We start from the raw sequence: 16,427 nt of genomic DNA, 5'->3' as shown, positions 1-16,427 counted from the left end.
GGTAATTAACAGGATGTGTAAAATCCCGGAGGTGCATTTATGAATGAGACTACACCCTACAAATTGTTATTTTATCTTCAGAAATATGAACAGTGTGGTGGTTCATGTTATAGTATGGTGTGAGTCTCTTCAAGAAACACTATTTTGGGGCTTTGACATCTGGCGTCACGCGTCATCATTTCTAGGTCCAAATGCAAATCAGATGTCAAATGCAAACAACAAACGGTGCTAATGTACACTCACAGTGTGCTGTAATACTACCGAACAATAACTGAAATCTCAGTTGGCCAGATTTATCTTTTAAGAATTGTTAAAATATTGGTGTCCAGGACATCATGAGCCTGGAGACTTTAAGCTTAGCTTAAATCTGCGCTATAAATAAATAGTGGTCATAAACGATTATTTGGTATTCTCAATTGAAACCAGTAGAGACTTTGGAGGGATGCCGGGGATGCCCCGGGGAATGCCCCATGTGTTTCAACTATGGTTGTTGCATTTTTCTGCCTATCCATCTGAGCAGTTTTGGACGTTTTGGACCTTAAGCTTTGGTTTCATTTGGCACCCATCCATGAAATGACCTCTCTTGTCGGTCATGACCTGTCAGTAACCCTTACCCTTACTTACTTGAGTTGCTTCTTGATCATAATAGTAAATCGATTCCATGCACTCTTAAAAATAAAGCTTCTTTATAAGCATCTATGGTTCCATGAAGAACCTTTAATAACATCCATGGAAACTTTCCATTCCAAAAAAAGATTCTTTAGTTGGAAAATATTCTTTACACTAAGAAAAAGTGGATTTTTTAAAGAACGTTTTACTGAAAGATTCTTTGGGGAGCCAAAACTGGTTCTTCTATAATAGGGGTGTCCAATCCTACTCCTGAAGGGGCCAATACCCTGTAGAGTTTTTAGTTAATCAAGGTCTTATTAGAAACATCCAGGCAGGTGTGTTGTGGAAATTTGAAGCTGCAGGACAGTGGCCCTCCAGGACCGTGTTTGGACACCCCTGTTCTGTCAACCCCTTTTATTTTTTAAGAATGTACATCCTTGGCTGGTTATGCCGAGACAGTATGGCAAAACTAACAGGAATTAAGTTGATATTACACCACATCTGCAGCTAGCAGTGAAGCTGTCTGCACTTCTTAAGCTTTGGTTTCATTTGGCACCCATCCATGAAATGACCTCTCTTGTCGGTCATGACCTGTCAGTAACCCTTACCCTTACTTACTTGAGTTGCTTCTTGATCATAATAGTAAATCGATTCCATGCACTCTTAAAAATAAAGCTTCTTTATAAGCATCTATGGTTCCATGAAGAACCTTTAATAACATCCATGGAAACTTTCCATTCCAAAAAAAGATTCTTTAGTTGGAAAATATTCTTTACACTAAGAAAAAGTGGATTTTTTAAAGAACGTTTTACTGAAAGATTCTTTGGGGAGCCAAAACTGGTTCTTCTATAATAGGGGTGTCCAATCCTACTCCTGAAGGGGCCAATACCCTGTAGAGTTTTTAGTTAATCAAGGTCTTATTAGAAACATCCAGGCAGGTGTGTTGTGGAAATTTGAAGCTGCAGGACAGTGGCCCTCCAGGACCGTGTTTGGACACCCCTGTTCTGTCAACCCCTTTTATTTTTTAAGAATGTACATCCTTGGCTGGTTATGCCGAGACAGTATGGCAAAACTAACAGGAATTAAGTTGATATTACACCACATCTGCAGCTAGCAGTGAAGCTGTCTGCACTTTTGAAGCAGCTGTTGCGGTGCAATGCAGTTCCATTTAGTTTATTTTAGGATTCATCCTGAGTTTATGAGGCCTTCTGTTCCATTCAGTTGTGTCAGGCTTTAAACGCAAGAGTGTGAATGCTCGGTTATTCTGTGCCCTGAGTGGGGTTCAGTGAGGAGAGTTTCCTTTAGTAGTATCAGGGGCATGACTTTTCTATATTTATGATAGACAGGCATATTGGATTTTGCAACCCTGTCCTAAAGTGTCATGTCAATTAGTGTTACTTTTTTTTTTCATTTGATGGGGTTTATTGTGGTTTGTGTGTTAGGGTTGTTGTGCTTTGGTTTATTTGGTGAACAGCCTGAGCTACTGACAGCTCTGAACTCATTAGCACACATCGTCTATTTGTGTTGTCTCAAGTCACTGGAGGTCAGTACTGCTCTGTTAACCAGCTTATGACTGACGACAGATCTGCCAGCCAAAAAAGGGAAACTGATCTTAGTGATAGTGTTTGCTGTGCTTTGATTCTTAGCGTTTTATTCAGGACCATTAGCATTAGCCTTAATGGGGTTTTCTTCTGAATAATTGCATTTTTTTTCTGACCGTTTTTCACTCTTTTTTCTGCATTTTGCAACAGTACTGCACTACATGAAATTGCCAAAACAATGTATTCCTAACACCGGATTCCTAACCATTGCGCATTCCTGTTGCCATCATTCAAATAAGCAAGTTGAGCGAAAAATCATTACATATATTGAGTCAGTATTGCACCAACAATAAAAAGCAATGCTGAAAGTGCAAAATAGCAGCAACCCTGAATCCCATAAACTAATGTATTGTATGTATGAAATACAGTATATTGTCATATGAAGTACAAACATATATGAAACCAATTGCAAATTGGTATATATTAACATATATATTTTTGGACATATATATTATGTAGGCCTACATGTATACCTAGCCTAAAACCTATCAATACATGCTGATATTATATATGTAAATACAAAAGATAGACATGTATTTAAATAATTACAAATTATGAAAAAGAGATTACACATACAGATTTTTTTGTGTATATGTTGACATATAATACCATATAAAAATCATCATATAGATTTTATTAATGTGGGGATTTTATGCATGTTATAATATAAACTTATTTTGTTATCTACTCAGATAATGAACATATGTGAACATTGTATATTGCCTTAACATATGGCAATATCATTCTTTATATATAGACAGTAGATAAAACAGGCAACGACTTTCTGATTGTGTTTGTCCTGGTGCCAGTAGTGGTGAGCTCGCTTGCATGCAGAGGGATTATTTCATCATATCATGTCAGGCAGATCTAATACCCACCTCCTTAACACATCTTACCTGGTTAAACTGCCGTGGCGTCAGTGGGTTAGGAAACTGGGCTTATGTCTGACGCCAAGCACATCCCCATGACTGATGCACTGCCTGGACCTGGACTGGTCAAATCTAGGCCATACAGTCTCATCTAATAAACATATTATTTATCACCAGTCAAGTAGCCAGCCAAAGCCTGCAAAAGAGTTTGAAGATAGGTGTCCTTTGAGTTTTTGATTATTAAGGGATAACCGTTTTTCTTTTTCATATGAGCTCTGCGGCTTGGCTTGAGAGAGGTCAAATCTGATTTATGTAATCAGTTGTATTCAGCCATTTAACAGGATTATCTAATGTTGACATTGTAATTTCAAAATTACTACAGAAACATTTTACATGTTTTACAGGCAGTGCCTATTTAATTTGTTATTTGTTTGTTTTACAAACAAATGGATAAAAACATGGAATGTTTCTTCACCATGTTGCCAACACTTACATTGTCTTTTACAGTGTAGAAGAAACAACACAAAAGCAATTAAGTTTAGCATGGGAGGATATGCAGGTAAGGATTACATAAAGCAGTTTTATGCTTTAGCTTCCCTTTTCCAGGAAGTTACAGCAAAACCGCAATCAAGTGGGCAGCGTGGTCCTGATTGCAATCTCTGCTCATGCACTTTGACATTCAACCTCATGCACAGATATTGAAGGATTAGTTCTGAAATGAATGCATGAAGTGCAACGTACAGTAAGAATTAAACTGGCTCATCGCAAAAATAGTTTGGACATTTAAAAATTAAACCAAATCTGCTGTGGTGTTTGACTCAGCAACAGTTTGCTTTAATTCTACTTTATACATGTCTTATTACTTTGATAATTATATTTGGTTGTTTTGCACATTTTGTCCTTTAATGAGCATGTCATTTTAAAGTCAAAATTAAAATCCTTGCAAAAATTCAATGCAATGCGCCTTATGCATCTAATACATGTAATAAGGCGAGGGCAAAGTTTCAGCCTGTACCATATTTTGTATGGCAATGAATGTAGTGAGTTGTTTGTATATAAAGTTTAAGTATGTCCTATAAGGTCACAGTCCTCATCAAATGTCAGATAATCCTCAATGCATCTGAAACTCCTTTTAAAAGATGTTTGTGGATCTGTCGCCTGTGTGTTTTTTTAATATATATTTGTGTATTTTAATGTGTATATTTCATACATTACATTTTTTATATTACATTTAATTTGTATATTTTAATGTGATTTATTATTATTATTATTATTATTATTATACATTATCAAACACTTTGTAGAGGTGGAAAAAAGCGTTCAAAAAGTTTACAAGTTAATAACTTGTTTTAGACACAAAATAGTGAGCTACCTTGCCTGTTTTTGCTTCACTTAAGAGAATAATTCCAAACTAAGCCAAAGCTGAATTAGGGGGTGTTTGCATGACAGCATTTTCAAGTAAAAATTTATAAATTTTTTTGTTTTGCCTGTTCATTTACCCAACAAATGGCATTTTGGGGGCCTGAAAAATGGCGTTTCAAGTGCACGTTGTTTGTAAATGATACCATTATCATCTTCATGTAAAAAAAAAAAAAAAAAAAAAAAAAAGCAAATCTGTTTAGGTAGAAGTAATAAAATATTACATTCTGTAAAATGAATATCTCTGTGACAAAGCATGAAATATCCAGAAACAGATAAACCTCTGGATTCCATATTACATAAACATCCACCACTGTTCTTTGATATTATGAACCTTAATCCAGTCCTGACATTTCCTGTTCAACGGCACCTCTGAGAAAAAAAAAAAGTAATTTCCTTTTTTCCCCCCTATATTTCCAACCTTTATCCTCGAGTAGGATGCATCCTTGTCACCTGTTCATATGAAATGGCATTGGGGTAAAAAATCCTAAATTTAATTATTATAGCCTACTGTATTGTATTGTTTAACAAATGAAATTTCTGCTATCATTTACTCACCTACATGACTTCTTTGGAACATAAAAGCAAACATTCAGCAGAATGTGCATGTTGCTTTTGTTCAGGAGTGAATGAACATTAAGTGCTGTCAAGCTCTGAAATTACAAAAAGCACCACTACCAAAGAACAATGCAGCCTTGCAACATTGCAACTATATTCCAAGTTTTCAGAAATCATACGATAGCTTTTTGTGAGGAACAGATTAAAATGTAAGTTCTGTCATGACGACTCTCGGAGGGATTGGCATGGTAATGTACATGACAATGTTAATGTATTTGGTCTTGGCGGAATAGATCTGCTACGCTGCTGCTGCTGCTGCGGCAGAGCAAGTACCGAGACTTGCTACTGCCAATACATCCACAACATGCTGCTGTGAGCATGTAAGAAATATTGCTGCTGCAAATATAACATACATGAAATACCCCCCATATAGCGTACATAAATCACCTCGTAGCAGATCTATACAGGTGGAGCTGGGGAAGGTGGAGGGTTTCTGAAGCAAGCTGCAACTGCTACGCAAGCACTAGTCATATATTTGAATGTTGAGCAGCGAGCTCATTGGCTACCGATACAGGAGAGAACCAATCAGCTGTGCCATGTGATAATGATGTCATTAGGTCAGATTGAGTTAGACCTATCAGACTGCGCCATCTAGAGTTTCATGCCAGAACTCTTTTTTTTTATTTACAAAAAATTTATAAATAAATAAAAATACTCCGCTGTACCTATAATATCTCAATCACTGTAACATATAGATTTGTTCATCTACTACGGGCTATGTAGTGCAAGCAAAAAATGGGTGAGCAAGGCTCAAAGCCGTATTAAATGTGAATTCTTACACTTTTGGCAAAATTACAGCTTAACTTGAAATGATAACCAAACGTATTCTGCTTAGATGATATTTACTTTGATTTTTATTCACAGCTCATATTTCATCTTAAGCTGTTTACAGACATTGTTGTCTCCTTGATGAACAAGTACATTAATTTTCAAAAGAATTTATATAAATAATGCCACAAATGTGGGATAGCTGAATACATTGATATTTAACATTGAATTGGTTTATTTCCAATTATCACACTTTTACTATTTTATAATTCACATTTTTCTGATGGATTTTCATCGTTTGTTTAGTTTAAGATGAAAAATCTGGCTCTGGGAGAAGAGTAAAACAAAATCTTTACATAAAAGGAATTTCAGTAAAACTTTATTTTAAGGACCAATTCTCACTATTAACTACTTGTTAGCATGCATATTACTAGCATATTGGCTGTTTATTACTATTTATAAAGTACATATTAATGCCTTATTCTGTATGACCATATTTTAGATACATGTATCTTAATCCTTCCCAATACCTAAACTAATAACTACCTTACTAACTATTAATAAGCAGCAAATTGGGAGTTTATTGACTCTTAGTTAATAACTCTTAGTTAATAGTAAATATGTGTTTCCTAATCTAAAGTCTTATTGGAATTTCATTGTATGATATTTTGCATGGACATTTTGCTAAATATCTCATTTTGTGTTCCACAGAAGACATGAAGGTGAGTAAATAACAACAAATATCTAAGCATTTAATAAAAATGCAATGCTGATCTCTTAATTCTCCTCTGGATAGTTTGTACATTCTTGAATAATAAATGTTAAATTAAAATTTATTACATAAGCCCTTGAGGGCTTGGTCTAGAGTTCATTTATGCTGACATCTGTCAGCCCCTAAACATATTTCCCACAGCTGTTTCCCTATATATGTATGAAATATCCTGCATCGATTATCCAGCTGTCAAATAGGACAGGATTTGCTTTGTGTGCAAACACACACACATATATATAAGCTGTGTGTGTGTGTGTGTGTGTGTGCAATGCAACAGTTCTTGCATGCACAAACAGATGTAAGAGTTTCTTCACAGCTTCAAAGATGGTACAGGTTTATCTTTATCTTTTTTACTGTAAATCATTGTTCATAAATCTGTTGCCGTTCATTGAAAGGCAGTCTTGAAAAATGGGGGAAGTTTCCACTGAGACGCTGGCAAACAGCCCTGCATCAGATTGAAGAATAATCTGATTGATAATCTGTTTTATTGCTATGCTCACAAAAATAAGCTACTGGTTTAGATGGACGAACAAAACCAAGGTCTCACATGTAATTTGCCCTTTGAATTGATAACAGTGAAAAGGACGGGGGGAGGGGAATCATGGGTTGGGAGGGGGACCGTAGGGTTAGTTAGGGCGAAACATAAGAGCCTGATAGCATTAGAGTATGAAGTAGAGCAGCTGTCATTTGTGAAATCTCTGCGCTCATCCAGTTGGTCTATCAAGGAGAAGAAAGTACAGATCAGCGAAACCCAATAATCCTGAAGATACCAATTGCAAAACGTTTGAATGTCTGAAGCAAGGTCCTCGAAGCCAGGATTGCTTGTCTCCTCGTGCCTCCTGGAGCACTATGGGTATACAGCGTGCTCAGAGAGCATCCCTGGCTCTCACGCTCAACTACGTGGCATTCGCCTTGGCGGTCTCGGCCGTCACCACTAACTACTGGTGTGAGGGGACCAGGAAGGTAGTGAAGCCTTTCTGCATGGGGCCGGTCAAAGTCAAGCAGACGTACTGCATCCGCTTTAACAGCTCCAACATCAGTGACACGCGGCTGGTGCAGTACATCTACGAGACCGGAGAGGAGAAGTTTCTCATGAGGAAGTTCCACGCAGGAATCTGGTTCTCCTGCGAACAAACCGTGGACTTAATAGGTAAGACGGCATCACTGGCTCTTTCTCATGGTTGGACTGCCTGCACAAGGGGTTGTAATTTAGGAGAATATAGTAGGAGAAGGTTCCACTAGTGATTGGTAAAAGTGAAAGCATGTTTGGACAGTGTTTCTTTTGTCAAAAGGCAACAGACAGTATCCCATCAAAGACTTGACTTACGAATGCCAAATACTCAGTCAGTACTAGAACATCTAGAGTAGTATATTTTCCAGCTCTGGGACTGGACTCAGGAGAAATGAATGTGTGTTTGTTAACATCAGTTAATGAAATAGTTAAAGAGATAGTTAACCCAATATTAAAATGTTGTCATCATTTACTCACCCTCAGTTTGTTCTAAACCTGTGTGAGTTTCTTTCTTCTGTTGAACACAAAAGAAGATATTTCGAAGAATGTGGGTAATCAAACAGTAAGAAAAAATGCTATGGAAGTCAAAGGGGACCAGAAACTGTTTGGTTGCCCACATTTTTCAGAATATCTTATTTTCTGTTCAAGAGAAGTAAGAAATTCATTCTTTTTTTTTTCATTTTTGGGTGAACGATTCTTTTACTAACAGTGAACAAGATGTGTATATGCAGCATTAGTTAAACTTTGTTGATGTTAACTTGTGCAGTACATATACTAATGCATTTCTTAAATGGGACATCTAATGAATTTTTCACTTTTTTAGCTTTTTAGTTAGGTTTCTGGTGTGTCTGCCAGCTGAACAGAAAACGCGCAGCCAGTTTGTCATGGGCTGTCTGAGTCTGAAACTGTGTCATGCAGTGAGCTGTTTCAATTTTCAGCTGGTTTCTTTGTTGATAGCTAGCAATTTGAATAAGACCACCTCTCAGACATATACGAAGTCCTAGGCAGCAGCTGACCCTTTGCAAAGACCTGTCCCCCTGCTATGTCCAACAAGCTATGCTGTTTAAATACCGTTTTGTGGCTCTTTAATGTGTCGTGACAGATCGCTGTAGCTCCTCAGTTTAACCAAACATCTCTTCATTTTTACTATAGCACGAAATAAACAGGAATGAACATCAGAAGGTAACTTGTTTCAACTGCGGAAAGATGTCAGTACACACCATTTTACAAGTTCAAGTCCACCGATATTAATCTACTCTCCTGTCTGGTTTGTTTGTCGGACAAATTGGCAAATTAGACATTATGATTGATCAGATCGCCTGTCAATCAAGCTCCCGGCAAAGGGTCAATTCACATGTCTTGTGTTGACACGCCCCACTGAAGAGAAGCGTTAGTTAATATAAACTATCAATGAATAACACTCCTTTTTGGTTGATTTATGTTAATACACCTGTATTTTGGTAACACATCACGATAAATTCTTACATGACATTACAATGAATAATGGCACTATTATTAATCTTGCTTTATGTTGATTTCTGCACACACTAAACCCTAAATTTAACTTAACATCTGTAAATTTAACTTAACATATGTAATCTTCAGGTTCCCTGAAAAGGGAACGAGACGCTGTGTCAGACTGTAGCTGACACTATGAGAACACTTCCAGGCCCATATGAAAAGACTCAAATTTATTCTCCTCAGATTTTGATGAAGGAATAAAGCAATAACAAAGTACGCAGTGTAAGGGAACTTATTCGGTGAACTAAAGTTACACATGTAAACAAGATGTTTCCTTTCATAGGTTCACTCTATGGGAACCTGCTGCTCTAAGACTTAGAGATGAAGTTAAACTATGCGGCTCATAGACGAGAGAAATCACATTTTTGATACACTTTTGCAATGTTAAAACCATAAACAGAACCAACTTGAGAGTCAGAAACCTCTCAGGGCTGACTCCAACAGTTCAAACCGAGACCTAGTGAGCCCTTCTAAAACCACATATAGTTCCCAGGATGGAACACAAACATGCCAGAAGAGTACCAACCATCTTGTCCCCCGCATAAACTGGGAGACAAAACACTCCTTGAAGAACTCCAGCACTGAACCAGCAAGTTGTCATTCTCACACCAAGAGTCAAATAGCTTCCATTTGAGAGCACAATACCTCCTAGTGGAGGGAGCCCATGTATCAAAAATGGTCACCGTCAGCCAAGGTGAAAGACCAATGCCAACATCTCCATCTCCATCTTCATGTGCAATGAGATATGCCCACCGATCCAAACTTTGATGGTTTGGAAGCATTAGTAGACCACATTCCTGCCTACTAGTGAGGGATTTGACTCGCGTTTACAGACTCTGCGTAGAGAAACACCTCGAATCACAAGCTTGCGTTGTGTCCATATGATGAGGGTCTCATAGCATCTGCATGTGGCCCTCACGCACTGAGAAAGCCAACAGGGATGAACTCCCTGAGTTTCTTCTCCAAAACAGGCCCAGAAGAATCACTGGTGAAGCAGCTGGCCCAAAAATCTGCAAATCAGACTCACATTGACATCCTGTCCTGTTCTGAAAATATTCAGAGAGACAGGTACGAAACGACTGAACACAAGCAGGAGTCAGCCATGTCTGCATCGAGTTTAAGGCTAATACTGTCCCTAAAAACATGGTCTGCTGGCTCTGCAGTAGGACACTCCTCCAGGGATCCATCCTCAACCCTAGACTTCAAAATTATGAATCAAAAACAGAGTCTTGACACCAAGTCCCCAGAATGTGCTACAGTTAGCCAATGGAAAAGGAAGGTCTGCACACAAATGCCATACATGGAGCCATTTGATCCATGCACCTTGTAATTGGGCAAGGTGCTAAGGCTAGGCTGAAAGGAAGCAGGAAGAATTGGTAAGCTTTAAAGCAAACCTGAGAAACTTCTCTGATTGATCTGAATATGAAAGTAAACACCCTTCAGATCTATAGTGACAAACCAATTTCACGGCCAAATTTGCATTATGATATGCTCCTCCATCAGCATCCTCAAACTGCAATTCTCTCTGTATATGGGGTTCAGACAACCGTCACACCTGAGGGTGTTCCCATAGCATCGGCTACTAAAGCAGCATTGAGTGAACCTATGAAAGGGAGCGTTAGTTTACATATAATAAACAAGCATGAATTAACATTGAACATTAGCATTTATTATTTATAAATTAACTAAATAATATAAATATTGTTGTTCAGTTTTATTGAATGTGAATCCCTTTGTTTATGCTCATTTTGAGACAGTAGCAATTATTTACAAAAAAATTCTCTTTATAGGTTTTAACTGTAGGAGCTTTTTAGAGATCGCACCAGATCATGAAAGAGGTGGGTAAGTAACAAGTGTTACATGTTATTCATATGAACAACAAACATACATTATCCTTCACAAATGATCTTCTATTACTGATATTACTGATTATCCTCTATTACTGATTGCTGATCAAATCTTAAATTCTCTGTATTGTCACCCTAAAATGAATTTACACAGTTCCATTACAGCTACTGGTTTTAATAAATTCACACAATAAAACCACCCAAACACGTCCTACACAAGCAGTAGCGTGGGGCCCCACGTGCCAGGAGGCCCCCAAAAAGAAAGCTATTTCAACTGAGGTGAGGGCCCCAATTGTCCACTTGTGTAGGGCCCCCAAATCCTCTAAACACACCACTGTACACAAGGTAATTTTTCAAGAGTGCGTGTGAACATGGATATACTTGTGAGGGCGTTAAGAGTTAAGCAACTGAAGTAGCCTAAAGGTGCATTAAATTATCTTTGTAACATTATCTTTGTATGAAAGTGTCCTAGAAAATAAGTTAAGCAAGAAAAAAGCACATCATTTTATTGCCATTATAAATATCTATTGTCTAAAACGTCAATAATAGAGGAGGTAAACATGAATGTATGCTAATCGTATATTGAAGAAACTATTACTACGGTAGCTTGTTTAATATTTACATCTGATAAACTTACAAATATTAATAACAGATATTGTATTAGCTCTGCTCTGTATTCCTGCTGGCATTTTATGCTTTGTAGTAGTCACCTTGTTATGAAAGCATATGTTTATGTTAATATATACAGATGGAATGTAAATAAAGTTGAAATGATGTATAAAGGTCAATGCTAATGTAAAAGCAACAGGACATCAGTGTCTCGGATGATAATCAAGATATATCAGCTCTCTCTCTGTCTCTTTCTCAGGAGTGCTCTGGCTGTGTATTGTGGCTGAGTGTCTGTACATTGCTCTGCTGTTCACCGGTGGAGCTCTGATGGTGATAGAGATGTGTCCATGCTTTAACTTGATAAACAGACTCAAGCTCAATGCCTTTGCAGCACTGTGCACCGCTCTCTCAGGTAACTCATTTCTATAAATTAAAAAACCGATGAGTTATTTTGGGACGGGACATATTGAAGGGCTTAGTTTTAAATAAACAGTTTTGCCTTTAGTTTAAAGAGATAGTTCACCCAAAAATGAAAATTGTCATCAATTACTCACCCTCATGTCGTTCCAAACCCATAAGACCTTCGTTCAACTCCAGAACACAAATTAAGAAATTTTTTGATGAAATCCAAGTTTTTTTTGTTTTTTGTTTTTTTGACCCTCCATAGACAGCAATGGAATGCTGCGTTCAAGTCCTCCTGGGACGTTCGTACTTACGAGTTGACTAAAAATTATCAATTTAAACAAAAATTTACCGTCAACTACAGACATTGCATCCATCGATTCCGCCATGTTTCTCATTGACACGCCCCCAACTCGGAAACTCGGGGCTTAAAGAAAATTTCGAGTTTCCCACTCGTAATAACGACTTTGTGGTGGCGTTCATGTGCGTTCAACTCGTAAATACGATCTATCCGATATGACTTGAACGCACCATAACTACCACGTTCAAGGCCCAGAAAGGTAGTAAGGACATCATTAAAATGGTCCATGTGACATCAGTGGTTTAACCGTAATGTTATGAAGCTACGAGAATACTTTTTGTGTGCAAAGAAATCAAAAATAACAACTTTATTCAACAATTTTTTCTCTTCGGTGTGAGGAATGCACATGCATGCGTTGTGGTATTCTCGTGAATGCGAGTCGAAGACTGACACGGAAGAGAAGAAACTGTTGAATAAATATATATATATACACTCTAAAAAATGCTGGGTTGTTTCAACCCAACATTGGGTCAAATATGGACTAACCCAACAGTTGGGTTAAATTTTTACATTAAAGTTTTAACCCAAAAGTTGGGTTAGTCCATATTTGACCCAACGTTGGGTTGAAACAACCCAGCATTTTATAGAGTGTACAGTGGTGGCCAAAATTGTTACAACATCTGACAGATCTGAAAATATTGACCTTTTTTGCATCCAAAGCATGATTTCATTTCATAATGTTCATGAAACATGCAGATGGTTGCTCTGAGCACAACAAATATCAGATGAAGTGAGTCGTACTGTTATTTTATCCACTTTTAACTGTAATATTTGGTATGTCCACCTTTTGCAGCAATTACATCAGCACATCACTCTGGCATAGTGTCAATATATTCCCTGAGAACTTCAACACTAATGTAATCCCATGCCTTCTGCAACTCAAGCCAAAGGCTTTCCTTTGAATGTACAATAGATCTGTCCAGTTTATTTTCCAGATCGCCCCAAATTTGTTTGATGGGGTTGAGGTCTGAACTTTGAGGGGGCCAGTCCATCATTTTCAATGTTCCAGCAGGTTCCTTCCGTCGGTAGTTCCGGCAATATTTCAGCAAATTAGTTTTATGGGTATTGTAATGGCCAGTTCAACAAAAACAAAGGAAACCTCATAAATATGGCAAGTGTTCTGACAATTTTGGCCACCGTATTTACTATAAAGTTTATTTTGTCAACTTGTACATGCTCTTTATTACTCGACTAAGCATCCTGAGACAGTGGATCCTTAAATCATCCCTAGATTCTTAAATACTACTTGAGGGTGAGTAAATGATGACAGAATTTTCATGTTTAGGGGAACTATTACTTTAATGCACTGATAGATAACACGTCATAGGTTTTGCAGCCTACACTGTACATCCAAAGTGTTGTGAAAGAGCAATTAGCATCCTGTTTTCCATGATGTGACCCTGAAACTAAAACACAACTGCAAGTTTATGGACATTTCCTTTAACCCTAAAAAATGTCAAAACAGAAAATTCCTTCATGATAACCCAGTACATTAGGCCCTATATTTATGGAATTTTCTTAGAGTCTGTACACAATTCTGAAAATTATGTTTTCCTATAATTACTGCAGAGTAAGTGCAGTAATTATACTGTGTTCCCTAGAAAAGCAACAAATGTCCATTTATCCTTCTTGCTTTCACATTTTCGGCACATACAGACAGAGGAACTTTAGTCCCTCTTGAATGCTCATTTGCCAGAAAAGCTAAAAATCCTGCTAGTTCAACTCCTGCCAGTCAGCCCCAGCTGTGAAACAGAGATGAGATTATACAGCACAAATCCAACTCCAAGTGTTCCCAACACTTTACAGAGAGCAATGATGGGTCAGCGATGCCACAGAGATCAGCGGAGCAGTGTCGCACTAGCCCGGAAGGACAAGGTGGAAAAACTGCCTTCCTGAGACTATGTTCTGCAAGATTTTTTATTTCTTTATTGTGCATTTAAATGGATAAAAATTCATTTACGTATATATTTGTTTGTTTGTTTGATGTCAGCAGAAAGGAATTCTGCACTTCAGGGCTGCTTACAACAACAAATTAATGCATCAAAAAATCGTTGCGCCCACTAATGGCCAACATTGACACTGCATGCTAAACCTTTTTTGTCAGTTTGAGTATACAGAAAAATGTAGAGGGGAAAAAAAATGTGCAAAATTTTTTAATGCATCAAAAAATCGTTGCGCCCACTAATGGCCAACATTGACACTGCATGCTAAACCTTTTTTGTCAGTTTGAGTATACAGAAAAATGTAGAGGGGAAAAAAATGTGCAAAATTTTTTTTAAATCACGGTAACACTTTAGTATAGGGACCAATTCTCACTATTAACTAGTTGCTTATTAGCATGCATATTGGCTGTTTATTAGTACTTATAAAGCACATATTCTGCATGACCATATATACATCCCTAATCCTACCCAACACATAAATTTAACAACTACCTTACTAGCTATTAATAAGCAGCAAATTAAGAGTTTATTAAGGCAAAAGTCATAGTCAATTGTTTGTTAATAGCGAGAACTGGAACTTAAATAAACTGTGACCGAAATCACTGTACAATTTTTGTATCGATGTCCTGAATCTTAATTTAAACAAAAATAATCTTAATTTAAGCATAAATATTCTCTGGAAAGTACGGTCTTAATATATTACACAATTTTTGCGTAAAGCAAATATTTCAATATTTTTACTGAAAAACAAAAGGAAAAAAGGAAACATGATTAAGAGAAAGATGTTTTGCAGTGAATGTATGCAGGGGTGGGTGAGAGGTTGTTCTGGACAGGAAGCTGCCTGTCTGCTCTGGTCTGAATGAGGGATCTGTCCCAACAGCGTGGGGATTTGGTGGTTTGTGCTGTAATCGGATTGGTGTGGGGGTTAGTGGTTTTGGTACGTGACATGGCCAGCGGAGACCATCCTCCCTCCCCTATATTTGCACTAATCCTGATGATTGTAGGAATGCTCACCAACACACTCGATGCACAGCAGCACCTGCCATATGATACATATGTGCATGGCAGCAGTGTTGGGGGTCTTCTGAAATATTCACTTTTGATATTTTGTTTAACGTTTAATGGGTTTCAACCTATAATCAACATAGCTAATCTGTCCCATTAAAAAGGCACTAAGTGTTACTGTGCGCTTTTCAGTTGGTTCTGCAACTGGACAGAATTTATTCTTTATATAGACATTATACTGAAATGTATACCGACATCTTGAGGATCAAGGCAAAAATGACAACACATGCTCTGTAATTTTTCTGTGCCCCAGGCCTTTTCGGGATGGTTGCACATATGATGTTCACCACAGCTTTCCAGCTGGCTGTCCAGATGGGTCCAGAAGACTGGAGACCTAAGACGTGGGACTACAGCTGGTCCTATCTGTGAGTTTAACATATGACACATTACAAATAAAAATCCACGTTTTTTTTTTACATATTGTGGGTTCCATATACTATTATTACAATTCATATATCTTATGATGTTTGCAGACCAAACTGATTGGTTTTAATGCAATTCATCAAACATCACTCTATGAAAAATAGTAACCACTGCACAAATAAATAAATAAATAAATAAATGATTGATTAAATAAATAAATGGTTAAAATGATGAAAAACTTCAAGAAACAGTGACAGCACCAAAAATATGCACTTTCCCTTATAAATGTTGTGCATATCTCGGTAATGTCTAAAATGTTTAAAATTAAAAAGTTTAAATTAAATATTATTTTATTTATTTTAAGGCATGGTAATAATGGTACATATGATAATTTATCATGCTCCTCGACTCTTTCTGTCAGTCTGGCGTGGGGCTCGTTTGGCACCTGCATGGGCTCGGCAGTCACGGCTCTAAACCATTACACCAAAACCATCATTGAGTTTAAATTCAAGCGGAGGACCATTGAGAAGAATCAGCGCATCAAGCAGAATATCCTGGAGCTGGACGTGCCAGAAGACTTATGGACATCACTTCAGTGCAAGAGCAAGCAGACCAACACGTTGCCCTGTATGTAAATAGCAGCGAACC

General features: G+C 37.5%; 1 protein-coding gene across 1 annotated transcript; it reads left to right on the top strand.

The window, feature by feature from the left end:
* The first annotated feature begins 7,505 nt into the window (after positions 1 to 7,505).
* LOC107755171 (germ cell-specific gene 1-like protein) lies at positions 7,506 to 16,427 on the top strand. The gene is made up of 5 exons (XM_016571877.1): positions 7,506 to 7,806; positions 10,980 to 11,027; positions 11,905 to 12,057; positions 15,670 to 15,781; positions 16,201 to 16,427. Exons 1-5 carry the CDS (start codon positions 7,506 to 7,508, stop codon positions 16,412 to 16,414), a joined length of 828 nt encoding a protein of 275 aa, XP_016427363.1. The 3' UTR covers positions 16,415 to 16,427.

This window comes from Sinocyclocheilus rhinocerous, unplaced genomic scaffold, assembly GCF_001515625.1.
Source record: "Sinocyclocheilus rhinocerous isolate Xijiao unplaced genomic scaffold, SAMN03320098_v1.1 scaffold3825, whole genome shotgun sequence".
In the NCBI taxonomy this organism is placed as follows: Eukaryota; Metazoa; Chordata; class Actinopteri; order Cypriniformes; family Cyprinidae; genus Sinocyclocheilus; species Sinocyclocheilus rhinocerous.
The sequence above is the reverse complement of the archived record's forward strand: the minus strand, read 5'-3'. Positions and strand labels throughout refer to the sequence as shown.